We start from the raw sequence: 15595 nt of genomic DNA, 5'->3' as shown, positions 1-15595 counted from the left end.
TTACAGTCTTTGTGATAAGCTAACTTTTGCTGCCTCTAGCTTAATATTTAATGAACGACCACAAAAGTGCCACTACCTTCTCATGCAGCTCTCCACAATAAGTCAATAAGCATGTTCCCCCAAATGTCAAAATTCTTGTTGAATGTTAATCGTGTTAACCACCTTTTGCTAAGCTAACTAAAGTGAGTGGTATTTAGAGTTGCCACTTGTCCCGTTTTTCCCAGAATTGTTCTCTTTTTTCACCAGCTGTCCCGGGAAAATAAAAATCTCTCCCGGGACACAATTTGTCCTGTTTTTTGGGGGAAAATGCAAAAACCTCATTTGATTTCCTTTGTTCTGTAGTCTAGAAAGGTCCCCCGTGTTTCTGCGGTTATTCAAAATTGTCTGTTTTCTTCCCGTCTATGCGTATGTCACACCCGTGCGCCCTAGCGCTCAAAGCGGTTCAAGCAGGGAGGGAAACTTGACCGAAGAGAGACAGCAAGCTGAACTGACCAACGTACTCTGCACTGAGGTCTTCTTTTCAGAAGAAGAAAGGTACTTTATTAATCCCCAGTGGGAAAATTACATTTTTTTCACTCATGCTATTTTTTGGACATGCTACACATACAGTTTTTTTTGTGGTATATACATATGAATGCACACACATGCAGTGAACATCCTTAGGGAGAGATGTCAGAGTGAGGATACTGCCGTCAACCAGCACACCCCGAGCAGTTGGGGGTTCGGTGCCTTGCTCAAGGGCACCTCGGCAGTGCCCAGGCAAGTGAACCAGCACCTCTCCAGCCACCAGTCCACTTGCCAAACTTGGTCCACACTGGGACTCAAACTGGCAACCCTTCGGCCCCAAGCCTATGGACTGAGCTACTGCCACCAACTTTTGGCGTCTCCATTTGAAATGGGAGGAGAGACGACTGACAAGGAAGGAGATGGAGCAAATACATGCAAGCCACCAGCACGAAAATAACAATATACTAGTTACAATCCTGACTGGGAGACACTGTCACAGTTTGAATGGGTACGACCGACCAAGGGAGACAATTTTTCCACCACATGCATTTTGTGTCCGGCGAAACTCTCTGTAAAATATGAAGGGAAAAACGCATTGGAAATCCACGCAAAAACAAAAAAGCATTAAGCTGTGGAATCAAACAAACAAAAACAGGCAGCCATTGCAACTTTTATGACCCAAAAAGGTTCACCAGAAGAAGACAAGATTGCAGCGGTAGATCTTACCAGTGTCCTATGTCCCAGTTTTATGTTCATTTGGTCAGTCTGAGCAGGTAATAGTGGTCGAGCCCTCCGTCCCAAACAATTGGTTGAGTGTCGGTTTTTTTGACAAATCTCAGGTGACAACCCTAGTGGTATTTCTAAATGGTTTTATGATTGTCAGTAGTGGTTTTGTGATTTGCCTGATTAAATGAATGTGTTTTCTCTTTTCACAGATCTTTAACATGCCGATTAGACGATGAAATGAGGTAAGAGCTCTCTTGCTAGCATGTTAGGAGCATGTGGAGTCACTGTTTAAACCACCATACATGTCCTCAGTTTACTCTATTTAATCATCTGTGTGTTCTCAATCCAACATTGGTTTTCTTTACAACTCAAGTTCAAAATTAAAAGTCAAAAGTCGTACTAACAATTCAGTCAGACTTCTAAACAATTAACCACAGCCCTTTAAAGTCATGCACACTTCTGGCTTTGCAAATGTGTAGTGGCATTTTTCTGGTGATTCATAAGAGTGACACATGAATATCATACTTAGTTGTGGTTTGGGGTCAGTGGAGAGAAAGTGGCGGTGCCAGACAGAAATTCCTTTCGATTAAGGTTTGGGTAAAAAAAGCTGGATGTCAAAATTTTACAGGAGGTTTTCCTCAACCACTCAGACAAAGTAGCGCTGCTAATACACACGTTTAACCCCTGAAACACACATGCATTAACTAACAACCACCATCACTGTCATCCATGTCCAATGTGGTATCTAGGTTGACGTATTCCTTCCATCATGCTGTCTGAAGCTACACTCTTTCCAGAGGATTAAATTACATCGAGATTTAAAGCTCAGAGGTCAGGGTAATGCAAATCCATAGGCTTAGGCAATCCAAATAGTCCCCTTAGATACTCTAATTCCTGTGGGTCACAATGTCTATCCTCCACTTGCTCTCATTGACCCAAGAGAAGAGAGGGAGAAAAAGCCTGGTTATGCATTTACAACAGAACATTAGGTCAAAAGTGGGACACAATTAGCAGAGGGTGTTCTCATAACCAAAGAGGTACTTAGGAATCAGTCGATCCATCCATTTGTGTGTGCAGAACGATAAGGCGCTCGGTAGGTCTACCGTGGTCCCTCAGTGATTCCTACTTTGACTACAGATGAGTGCTGCGTGGAGGGAAGCCAGGCACATGTTGACCACATTGCCACAGAATAACAGATAAATAACCACAGATGTGAAGACAGAGGAGAAAGCAGAGGGAGGAAAAACAGAGAGGAGGGAGAGAGAGGAGAGAGAGCAACATAAAAGAGAGGGGAGGGTTCAGAAGCCTCTGTGGATAAAAGATGTTATCTAAAATATTGAGTGAGGCAAGAGGTCTTGGGCGGATGTATTAAAAAAAACAGGCGAATGCACTTCACGGCTTATGGAGGGCATATGTATCGTGTTGCTTAAGGAGGACAATGTAGATCTACAAAAGTTTAAACTTGCCATAACATTTGAGCTCAAATCAGCATGCTTTATTTCAAACACAAAATATAAAAACATTGATTCAGTATACAAAATTCTTCAAGCATGCTTCATTGAGCACCTACATTTTTGCAGTTGAATGTGTGTGATGTGATTCATTCCTTTAGTTAAAGCGCCGGTGGCCCAGGCCAGGTGCCAGCGCTCGGTGGTTGCAGATCTGTTTACTTTTGTAGGCTGGCAGGAACATGAGATTTCCTCTGGGTGTACTGCGGCTGGTCGACCTTAAAACAGCACGGCTCTTTAAGTCCCCTTGCTGCTCCCGTTACAGGCAGTGGAGCACTTGTGCTGAGGCTAACGCCACGCAAACAAATACATACTCTCAGAGACAGACAAGGGTTCATTGAAGTCGTGAAAATCAGCCGATATTCTGCACTAATGCTTGCAAACATACACTTATCCAAACACAGAATAAGCCTGTACTCAGAGTATGACTGATCTACCAACATGACTTTTAGGAATGCCAGTGGATCTCAGGATTTTATGGATTATCTGGGGTTTGACTTATCCCATTCCTTGACCACCTTGACACAGAGGAAAGCTTTGTTCTGACATGATTACCAAGACTAATCTTAATATGGAGCCTCTGTTCATAAGAAGTCTAAAATGCAAGAGTTGTAGAGCATGAAGTACAAATCACTAAATTAACTTTTTTAAATCCTACTTTCTCTGGTTGATCAAAAAAGCAGTTCAATGCTAATGTCAGCATGTTAATATGTTCATAAAACAATAGTGTCCCCATGATATCAAAATTCACGATAAAGAAAACATATTTTGTACCCATTTAGTGGGTAATATATTGTTTATTTGATGAAAAAAAGAGAAAATCACCACTGAGAGGTGTATAAAAAATTTGAGTGAAACAATTCTCTAATTTTTCCCGTTCATTGACGCACACCAGCTACAGCTATAGGGCCCGTGTCCACTAACAGCTTGTTGTGTGCTGGTATTGCCTATTTTCTGTACAGAACAAATGCAGTTGAGCATTTTCTGAACTCAATGTTCCTAGCTCTGAAAGACCCTCTACATCAGCTGTTTTTTCCACAGCCCTCTAAGTTGAAAATATTAAACTGTGCTTGTCAATGTCACTTCTCAATCACCAACCAATCAAATTCAAGAAGGGGCAGAACTTCTGATACCACCTTTTTCTGCAACAATGGCGGCAGTTTGTAAAGAAGAGAAAGTAACCACACTTGTTAAAAGCAAAGTTTTAAAACTGCCTTTGAGGTCACTGCTGAGGGTAGACGAGGTGCTTTGACATTCAGTGCTACTGGCTACTGTAGAGCCAATTAATATCTGTGGCATGTCCCTCTGTAGCTTTTTGCTGTAATATAAACAAGTAAATTTGTGTGCGGGAGTACTGTGCCAGTCAAATTATGGAAACTGACACGCTATGCTTCGCGGGAGAAACATTTATACTCACTATACGGGATTATGGAGTTGGTAAAGTTGAATGTTTTAATTTTTCGGAGGTGAATATTTAAGTCAGCATACAATTTAATGGTAAATCTTAAAATCACAGGTGGGAAAACATGAGAGATTCCCCAAAGTCAGGAAGATTCATCCTCTGGGGGCCATGATCACCTGTACAATCTAGGTCATAGCAGGTAATCCAATTTCACCATTTTTACTGTTTCCTTACGCATTGCTTAGGTTGGGAAGTATTACAGATGTCTTTTCAGTATCTGTTCAATCTAAATAATTGATCCCTTTATTTAAATCATATGCAAACATATATCACAGTGGTTGAAGAGTGACGCTGGAGGAAAATGGCTGACATTTAAAAATGTTAAATAGTTAGCATAGCTAAATATGTATAAAACTGTGGCTGTGTATTGTCTTACTATACATTGAATGGAAAACTGATACTTCTAAGATTTCTAGTGTCAAAATGTCCTCCCCCTCTTAATATTTTTCATGCTCCTCAATCTTGCAGACCAAGTTCAGGCAAATTGTTCTATCAAGCAGGAGCAATATTCAGGATGATAATCCCGACACTGGACATCAATATCCTCAGAGAAGTCTGAATAACAGACATTCTTTGGATGAACCAGACTCTACAAACTATTGTTTGTTTACTTATGTCCAGTGGAAGACTTAATTTTCTCCATTTCTCCCTCTCTGTTGATAATATAATCAAAAGAGCAGCCAACACAATACCTTTGGACATGAGAGGGGCCTGCAGAGCCAGTTGTACTGAGGCGGCAGCCAGCCAGCCATAACAACATCAAACAGCCCCTAGCCTCCAGCGTTTACCCAGAGCCAAGACCCTGGACCAAAAATATGATTGCTTGTTCTTTGTAAGATAAGAATGCAGACAAGCTTGAAGGTTATTGCGAACAATATGTACAGGTATGAAGTGGCCATCGTGTTCGAAGTGGATGGATTGTTGGAAACAAGTGGCAAAATAGATGTACCTCAGGTCAGCTTCTTGAATACCTCAGATCCAAGTGTAAGATCTTGTCGTGTAGACATTTTTATTCAACCAGGCAATACACTGTAACATTTTGACCCTTGAAAGATCATCATTATCAGAGTTGTTTACCCAGTGAGTCCTCAGCTCATGGTCTCAGAGGAGGCGTCAATATGAGTGCTAGGCCTTAAATGAGACTGACAAAGAGCACCCTCTGGTGGCCATTAAGACTAAGACCACAGGCTTTACTGGGTCACATTGACCTACAGGTCTTAGAAAGGGGGACTGTTTCCACTTCACATGGAGAGTCTAAGAATCTGATATTACAAACATATCAACTTTAATTTTTGGTTTTGTCCTTGAGAATATTATATTATTTTCAAAATGCTGGCTCTAGCAAAGGATGTGTGACCTGAAAAATGCCATGGAGTGCACGTTTCAATTTAGTTTTTTGGAAATTTACAAAAGGATCAAGTACAATATTGATCACAGATGTTACCATTTGATGCATTTGAACAGAGTAAGCTTAAAGCTTTTTTAAATGTGCAGTCCCTTGGCCGGCCACAATTAAAACATCCCACAGTTTGGTATCGTCTTTTTCATGTTCATTCTGCCTCCCACTTTGACTTTGAAAAACTATTAACAGCTTGAAGATATGTTAAATCTATGGTGTGTGTATCACCGTCCACAGTTGCTGTCATTCAAATTAGTGTGATGCTTATTGCTTCCAGTTTTTTGTCGCCTTAAAGCTGCTGAAAGGAACTTTTGCTTTGTATCAATTCTGGCGCCCCCTTGTGGACAAAGTGACACCTCTTATCTCTTGTCCTTTACATGCAAAAGTAGTGTTTTCAACAAAAGCCTCATCCTGTTGTCTTTTGACAGACAACTTTATCAGGCAATGTGATTATTTTCCATGAAAACAGTCAAAAGGCTGTTTCTGAAGCGAGATGTCCATCATCTGGTCTGGCACCTACCCACCTAGGGTGGTTTAAGGCATCAAAAATTACAACAGAGAAGGTGTCAGTGTTGCTGCTGATGGACTTGTTTGCTATTGAAGGTCATAAAGAGGCATCTGTATCATTTTCAGTCTGTTTCTCAGCCAGTTCAAAACTCCTCACAGGGCCTTTAAAGACTGTTAAGATAAGTTTGAGTGGAGGACCTGTTGAGCTTTTTGGGGTTTCGCAGCGTTTGACCCGTTGTATTGATATGAGCAAACCTGATTCACAATGTCCATCTGCATGACTTAGCTTATCACTTCTGTACGCATGTCCTCATTAAACCTATGACAGATTCTGTGTTGACTCAAATAACCACGCTTATTTCTCTGCTCCTGGAGATGAGTGTAATTGTATTAACCAAGTGATTCTTTCCTGCTCCATCGGATGAAGTGAACATAGGCAGGATCTGATGTGTGAATTGCATCTACGTACTTGTATGCTCAAATTGTCAAATTGATCCTATTTCAGTAATGGAGGAATTCCCTTGTTCCTCCGTGCTGGAACCGATTAGTTAGGGATGAACTCTGAGCTAGGAGGCAGTACAATTTAAAGCAAACCAGCAAAATAAGTTTAATTGCTTCTTTGTCATGAAATTTTAAGTTGGTACAGCTTACAGTTCTGTAAGTTCTGCAGGAATCATTAAATAATTCAAATCTAACAAAAAAGGAAAAGACTATAAGGACTTTTAAGATTAAATGATAGATTGTCACTAATCAGAAGACAAAACATATCTCAAGTGCGGATGCGATTATACAATTGTTTGTACTCAAACCAGAGTATCATCTTTCCATCTAGGTCGTTTCACTTTGTGCCATAGTGTTTTTTTTTAAGGCTTGCAAGTTAAGATAAGATAAGATAAGATATAAGATAAGATATAATTTATTTGTCCCCCGGTGGGGGAAATTTCTTTTGTTACAGCAGCTTACAACACGGGACAGGGGAATACAACAATGTACTAACATAGTTAAAAAAATCAATAACAGTAATAATAGCAATGACAAGGGTAAAATAAAATAAAATAAAATAGAATAAAATAGAATAAAATAAAATAAAATAAAGTAAAAATAAAATATGGCAACTATTACAGATATATACACACTATGTACACTTCTATCTGATAAATAGATAAGGTAAGTTATTGCACGATTAAAATTGCACCAGGTTATTTAAAACAAACATACACAGTATGAAGAACAGTGCGATTCAGATGAATACAGTAGTTATTTGTGAATGTGCAAAGTCACATAGTAACTTCCATGTAGTGGAATGAAAGATGAGAACAGCTGATTAACGGGACACAGCAGTGCCGGTGTTAAACAGTCTGATTGCAGATGGGATGAAGGCCCTGCGGTAGCGCTCCGTCCTGCAGGGTGGGAGTCTCAGTCTGCTGCTGAAGGAGCTGCTCAGGGACCCCACAGTCTCATGCAGGGGGTGAGAGGGATTGTCCATAATGGATGTCAGCTTGGCTAACATCCCCATTAAAGCTGCTGTTGGTAGTCGTGATATAAACATCTGTTCGGAGAGATTTCGAATGTCAACACTACCCCTTCCCACCATATTTCCTCTCACTCACCGCCCCCTCCCATCTCTGCTCCTGTAACCCCGCCCACAAAAGATTGTTGTGCACGTTCTATGAGGAAGAAGTGGCTTCCCAGCCAATCAGGGCGACAGAGGGTCGGGGAGTAGCTCTGATTGGTCCGTGATAACGGGAGAGAGGGGAATAAAAGCACTGCTTGATACAAAGGCATTGGAAAACACAGAGATTTCGCCATAATCTCAAATTACTTCACTTACCGATGGGTATTGTGACCATTTCTCCAAACCCAGCAGACACAAAGTAGTTTTTTATACCATTCCTACCAACAGCAGCTTTAATAATAAAACAATATTTATTGTTTAATAATCAGATTGATCAAACCTGTATTGTAGGCTACATACAGTAATTGGACCTATAGAAATATAGAACATACCCTGAACTGAATGGTCAGTAACCAAAAAGGGGAACCTGGTTAAGACACTTCTGTGAATTTTATCAGTATTAGAAAGATTCAATGCGATAATTCAAACGATTACATGAACATTGAGATTCATAAGAAAATGAAAGCAGAGATTAAAAGCAAATTTCCCCTTAGGCCCCAGCGAGGATCGAACTCGCGACCCCTGGTTTACAAGACCAGTGCTCTAACCACTGAGCTATGGAGCCCGACGTACACGCACCGTAGTACAATAAAATTTTGAAATTGTACTTTTGTTACAAAGATACAGGAAGTATTGACGTAGTTGTCCTACCGGAACACTTTATAGCTCGCCGTCAAACGACCGACTGACTGACTTTGCTTGTGGCTGACTGACTGACGGGTCTGTCGGACCTCTCCTCCTCGAAATGGCACTTTTTAACCTCCTTTTAAGCTGGATCTCTCACGCGCTCGTGTTTCTGCTCGTTCTGGGTTTTATTGCGTTTCTTTGTTACTGCTTGTATATTAAACACATTCATGACAAATACGACCACATCCCCGGTCCACCGAGAAACAGGTAGGATACAGTGGTTGTTGTGTAGTTGTTGTCAACAAAGTCAGCTAACGCTAGCTAAGACAACATTCCTAATACCTCATACTTTGTACTCACAGTTTCTTACTGGGGCACTCACCGTCGTTTCTGAAAGTCATGAAAGAGGGCGGTAATGTACACGACACATTTCTGGGATGGTAAGTAAAAGCAAGTAAAATGTTTTGAGATCATAGTTCATTTTCGGGACAATCACTGTCGCAAACACGGTTGAGTTAGGTCCAGTGAATACCTCGTTTACTACCAGATAAGTTTTACCCCCTGCAGGCTGCTACAGGCTATAACAAGGATATAAGAAGTCTCCATCACGTTCGTTTCTTAGGGACAACAATAATGTTCCTGGGTCAACTTGACCCGGGGAATATTTAATGATTAAAAAGTGTCAGAACCCCCAAAAAATCCCAATAGACATTATTAAAATCTCATTATTAACTCCATTACTAACCATTGAAATCAATATTTAGTGCATTGGTGTTCTTTAATTCTGACAGATCAGTTCAATGAGGATAATCCACTTGTTTTTTTTAATGAAAATTCATGTTAAAACTTTTCTTTATGTACATTGGAAAGTGATTGGGGTAAAATATGTAACACAGTTGCAAAGAAACATTTAGTATTTGACACTTCTGACTCCTTTTAGCCTCCACTTTGACTGCAGGGTCAAATTGACACACGAATAGTATGTGATATGAGCATGCAGGGGGGCTTGCAAATGTGTGAAATGAACCATTTTCATTTTATGTTGTTCACACTAATTAAGCCAAGCAGAAGAAGTTTCATAGCGAATATTACTTTTAATATTTTACTTTTTACATTTTTGAACTTCAGAATGGGTCAATTTGACCCGCAACATAACAGGAGGGTTAAAGTTCTTTTTTTTTTTATTTGCTTCAAAACGTGTGTGTGTTTCCTCTGTGTCTTTGAGCAAATGTCTGCTACTACTAACTCAAACTTATAACTGAAATATTGTTCATAGGGTCGAGATATATGGGCCTGTTTGCAGGGTAAACGCCTTGCACTACGTTTTACTCCTTGTGGCCTGTCCAGAGGCAACCAAGGTAAACACTCACTCCTATGACTCCTGATCATCTCAGTGTGAAAGACTGCAACCATAAATAGTATTTAACACCACACCTTACCTCACCTCACCTTAAGGCGGACCAACAGTAACCTGAACATTGCACAATAAGCTTGGAAATAGTGACAGTTGATCGATCGATTATTAAACTGTCTTGGCTTGTCTGCTACTGTACTGGATCGGTTGACTTCATACCTATCAGGCAGACAAGTCACTGTTTATATTACTAATGTGTCTTCATCTACTCCCCTTTTATGTGATCCTGAAAGGCTCATTATGAGACCAACCCTGTTTTCTTTAGTGTTTTACCTCTGGGGGATCTGCTTTAGCCTGCCTGGGATTTCTATAACAATATGCTGACAATATGTACTCTGCACTTTTTGGTTGAACCAATTTACCCCAACATCCTCACCACCTTTTAAGAATGTCAAGCCTCTGTTTTTCAAGTATACTGTAGTGATGTTCGCTGATAATATTTGAATTAAAATCTCCTTGTCTTATTCATTTGTTTTAGGAAGTCCTGATGTCCCCGAAGTACCCCAAAGACAAATTCCTCTATAAGAGACTCTTCTATCTGTTTGATGAAAGGTTGTTAATCACATATATATTAGCCATGCTTTGAGCTCTGTGTTTATATGAAATTATACAAGAACCGTTTAATTTACAACATTTTCATCCAAGTGGTTTAGGAACAAGTGAGCACAGTTGTAATCAGACAGCTGTTTGGTGTGCAAGTGTGGCACTATGTTCAATTTTGAAATGGGACCATTTACTATCATGTCAACTCAAGTCATATGTGGGAATATGTTAGGGAAACTTGTTCAGGAGCTTCAGTTCACTTCACTGTTTTGTTTTCATTGGTTTGTATTGTGTTCGGTGTCTCTTTTATAGGTTCCTTGGTAATGGCCTGGTAACAGCACAGGACCATGAACTGTGGTATAAACAGCGCCGGATCATGGACCCTGCATTCAGCAGCTTGTGAGTTATTCAAAAATAGCACAACGCCATAAGGCAGTACGGTTAATTATGTAATTGTTTGTGTTGTCTTTTTTTTATTTTGGATTACTTTGTCTACAAACAAAATTTGTGTTGAGCTTTGCAGTTATGTTGTATGGCTGTGTTGTATGCGATATGGCTATACTAATCCACTTTCTAAAGATGCTGTTATTTGCAGGTATTTAAGAGGTCTTATGGGCACCTTCAATGAGAGGGCAGAGAAACTGATGACTAAACTTACGGAAATGGCTGATGACAAAACAGAGGCCAACATGCTTCACCTAGTCAATTGTGTAACGCTTGATGTTATTGCTAAGGTATTTTTCCATAAAATGCTTTACTTCTTACCAAGCAGTAGTCTAATTACATTTTGTCTTAAAAACACAGGCTCTTCAAAATTTGTGACAGAGCTAGTCAGGTTGAAGTGATGTTAGTATATGTGACTTCTCTGTTTGTTCTCATAATAACTCTCAGGTGGCTTTTGGTGTGGACTTAGACTTGCTGCATAATAGTTCACCTTTCCCTGAAGCCATTGAGACATGCCTGAAAGGGATGGTCTACTACATAAGGGACTCCCTTTTCAAGGTAAGTAGAGTAGCATGGACAAAGACTGAACAAATGAAAACTGATAACATAAAAGTCATTCTCTACAAATCTGGAAATTCTAGTACAAGCCGAAGAACTGGCCGTTCATTAAAGACGTGAGGAAAGCATGCCGCCTGCTGAGAACTACTGGTGCTAAATGGATTCAGGAGAGGAAGACTGCAATGAAAAATGGAGATGAAGTCCCCAAAGACATCCTCACACAAATCATGAAAACTGCTGGCAAAGGTTACCATCTCTTAAGTTCAGATTGAATCAGGTCAGATAAGAGGAGAGGCTTGACATCCCTATGGTGCAACAGGCTCCTGACGGTTATAAACAACAGATACTGTACTGAGATAACAAGCTTTTATTTATTTTAAACTGTAGAGTACAGTATGGTAAAAATATATACAATACAAACATCACCATCTTAACATGTTTGTCAATCGATCGCACTATTGTTAGATTAGCAGTACAGGAGTACAAAAGTAAACCTTTACCTGTTCACAATCATATACAGTTAACTTTATCTAACGAGGTAAGTAGGTCAGTAAATAACCACATAGACTTTCAGTCCAACATGTTAATGATTGTCTTTGTATTTTTTATTTCCACAATAAGGTGACTTTATTTGTGTTTTCCTTTAAATACAGAGGGAAACATGTCTAAAGAAGATGAAGAGTTCATGTTGGACAATTTTGTGACTTTTTTCATCGCGGGTAAGTTTGTGTTTTGTTTAAATGTTTCAGAGCAAACTTGAGCCTTTTGTGAATTAATCTGAAATTTCAAATGGACCTACTATTTGCACTTCATCTTCAACCTCATATGGGGAAATTTAATACTCGTTTACTATCTGATGACACTCTGATATTTGCTTGTAATGTGCCATAAATATAGAATTGAGGTTGAATGAAATGTTTTTCTTCACGACAAGTTCTTCTCCATTCTGATTTGTTTTTGTCATCTGTATTATTTTAGGGCAAGAAACAACAGCAAATCAACTGGCTTTTTGCATCATGGAGCTTGGAAGACATCCTGATATCCTGCAGAAGTAAAGACTCATGAGGCAAACAGTTTGAAAATATAACTGTTGAAAGAATCGTATTTGAAGTTGTGTTTCCCCGTAGAGCGAAGAAAGAGGTGGATGATGTCATCGGGATGAAACAGGACATTAGTTATGACGACCTGGGAAAACTGGTCTACCTCTCCCAGGTAATTATTATGAAGGGATATTTTAATTAGTTAATCAAGCTTTTAACTGGAATAAGCATGATGTTGTGAGGCATTGTCCATCCTCACTGAATCTACTTATCTTATACACTTAGTTATAATTTTAATATGGAGGATGATTCCATCTTTAGATGACACATTGAAAAAGGGTCACTTACTTTTCTTTTAGATTCTTCTTCAACATGTTTTTCTTTTAACCTAAGATAGATAACCTCAATCTGTAATCTCCCCCCAGGTATTAAAGGAGACTCTGAGGATCTACCCAACAGCTCCAGGCACATCTCGTGATATACCGGAAGATATTGTCATCGACGGTATCCATATACCCGCAGGAATCACAATTTTTGTGAGTCATTCACTTCAAAACGTGTTTAAACCCCTAAAACAGAAAATCAGAACACTCAATGTTCCCTTTTTTTTTATTAAACCAAAATTCCCCAAAAAGTTAGGATGCCGTGTAAAATGTTAATAACACCATAATTTGCTGGTTTGCAAATCATTGAAGCTCTATAATTGATTGAAAAGAGTGTAAGGACAAAATAAGAAATGTCGAAACTGACATATTTCCTTGTTTGATGATTAAATAAATTCTCACTTTAATTTTGATGCCAGCAACATGTTTCAAAAAAGTTGGGACAGAGGCAACAAAACGCTGAAAAAGTTGTTTAATGTGTTAAAAAAGGCAACTTCTTTGGGCCCAAGACTTTTTTTTAACATGGACTGAGGAAAAGTGTAAAACTGTCCTTCAATATCACAACTTAAAAGTTAACATTCATGTTAGAAATCATGGATAAGTGCCCATGGCTAGTTTACACATTTGGGATGGCAGCACTAAGGCTGCACCATATATAAAGAATTGGAGCAACATCTGCTGTTTATACTTCAGCAAGACAATATCAAACCACATTATTACAACAGCATGGCACCACAGCAGCTGAAGTCCTAATTCAGGCAAGAATGGGACAACAATTCACTTTCAAAACTCCAGAAGCTGACTTTGTTGATTCCCAAACGTTTACAGTGTTTCCAGTATCAAATTTAAAGTGAGCAAATATTTTTCAGTTTTAACTTTTGATATGATGTATTTTTACTCTTTTCGATTAAATATAGGCTATAATTGATTTGTAAACCATCAAATCTGTTTTTATAAACATTTTCACAGCCTCTCACCTATTTTGGAATTTGGGTTGTTCATAAATGACGATGGTACCTTTAAGTTTAGAATACAAAACAAGATTTTTTCTTTACAAACTTTACCAGCCACTGACATATTTACATTATTTTGAAATTCAGTTCAGCTCTTATGTCTGCGGGAGAATGGACAGATTCTTTAAGGACCCACTGAAATTTGACCCAGATAGATTTCACCCGGATGCTCCAAAGTAAGTAGCACACAATCTTTAGATAAGGAAGTTTTATGAATTGGACCATAATGCTAAGTCCTGATTATTTAATGAGGTTGTCACGCATCTGTTTTTGAAGGCCTTATTACTGTTACTACCCTTTTGCCCTCGGTCCACGGTCATGCTTGGGACAGAACTTTGCTCAGGTGGGTGGTTGAATTAATAAATAATCAACACAAACAAACATTAAAAACACATGGTATTTATTCAGTGTGTGATTGCAGATGGAGGCTAAAGTTGTGATGGCCAAGCTTCTGCAGAGGTTTGACTTCAGCCTCTTGCCAGGACAGAGCTTCGAGGTGCTGGACTGTGGCACACTCAGGCCAAAGGGAGGAGTGGTGTGCTCTATTAAGCACAGGGACTACAAACAGGAAGTGGACCAGCAATAATATCTAAGAAAGTGGAATCATAGTAGTTCATGTGGTGAAGACTGGGTTGTGGGTTTGCTTTTACTGAACTCCTAATTGCTGCTTGAATTCAAGTCCCTTATGCTGCAAAGTGTTTTACACTTATTCTGCACATTGTATATGTTTTTAATAATTCAATAGAGTCTGAGGTGCTAGTTTTAATGATATACGTAAAGTCACATGAATGTACAGTATGTGATGATTTTTATTTTCTATACATGGATGACATTATTGGTACATTTTTTGACTTATTTTTTCAACAAAATAATAAGTCCTTAATTATCTAAGAATTAATCTGTTAGCACTGAATGATTATTGTTTTAACCACTGAGGGTCTACACTGTTTTTTTTCTGCAACACAAAATATAAAAACTGCAGAATTAAAACTTTTACAATAGTATCACACATTCTATAAATCATAAAAAAATGCTTGTTTGCATTTCAATAAATTCTTATATGACTCACTGACTGACTGAAAACTGCTCTTATTCTCTACTCATTTTAACATGCATTGGTATTTTAAGTGAAACTCTGTCCTGTTTTTGAACATTGCCTTCATTGTCCATAAGAGGCTGCTATAATCCTGCAGAGGAACCTAAAAAAGTGATCTTAACAAAACAATTTCACACTTTTAACATTCAAAAGTATTCACAAACTTTAGCTTCACTCAAGAAATACGTTTTTTTTTTCATAATTAAAAAGCTAATCTGAATGCTTATGTCCTAGTTGGTCTACAATGAGTCCACAAGGGCCAGAGCTCATTCAAATTATTACCAGAGTTTAAGTGATGTGGTGCTTGCTTTGGAGTATCTCAACTGTACAAGTGCAGTCAAGAACACATAGGTACAAATTCTGCTACATTATGTTTATTTAGAAAACACTATTTAACATTTTTAAACTCACATTCTACAGATTTCCAGATTTGCAGCACCAAAATAATCGAAACAATAGGAGCAACCAACCAAAGAATGAAAATGGTAACTAAGTTATTACAAGCACAAATAATTTTGTGTAAATTGTTAATGATAAATGATAAGACTTAGTGCTTTTCTAGATATTCAAAGATGCTAATGTGGAATTAAACAAATGTTTAGCTATATACCTCGACATACTCTTTCCTAATGGGAAATTTTTGTAGGCCGTGATGAAGTTTGTGCACAGTATACTACAAACACTATATAAATC

At 38.7% G+C, this 15595-nt stretch overlaps 1 protein-coding gene and 1 non-coding gene across 2 annotated transcripts; one reads left to right on the top strand and one right to left on the bottom strand.

Annotated features, from left to right (window-relative positions):
• Window positions 1-8276: 8276 nt before the first annotated feature.
• Window positions 8277-8349, bottom strand: trnat-ugu. Its single transcript has one exon. It is a non-coding gene; the product is annotated as a tRNA-Thr (tRNA).
• A 79-nt stretch (window positions 8350-8428) lies between these two features.
• LOC117823633 (cholesterol 24-hydroxylase-like) lies at window positions 8429-14875 on the top strand. The gene is made up of 15 exons (XM_034698865.1): window positions 8429-8678; window positions 8774-8851; window positions 9688-9769; window positions 10304-10377; window positions 10681-10767; window positions 10964-11102; window positions 11260-11370; window positions 11454-11616; window positions 12024-12089; window positions 12349-12421; window positions 12498-12582; window positions 12836-12946; window positions 13894-13982; window positions 14083-14149; window positions 14228-14875. Exons 1-15 carry the CDS (start codon window positions 8530-8532, stop codon window positions 14390-14392), a joined length of 1539 nt encoding a protein of 512 aa, XP_034554756.1. The 5' UTR covers window positions 8429-8529; the 3' UTR covers window positions 14393-14875.
• The last annotated feature ends 720 nt before the right edge of the window (window positions 14876-15595 follow it).

This window comes from Notolabrus celidotus, chromosome 13 (genome assembly GCF_009762535.1).
Source record: "Notolabrus celidotus isolate fNotCel1 chromosome 13, fNotCel1.pri, whole genome shotgun sequence".
Lineage (NCBI taxonomy): Eukaryota > Metazoa > Chordata > Actinopteri > Labriformes > Labridae > Notolabrus > Notolabrus celidotus.
The sequence above is the reverse complement of the archived record's forward strand: the minus strand, read 5'-3'. Positions and strand labels throughout refer to the sequence as shown.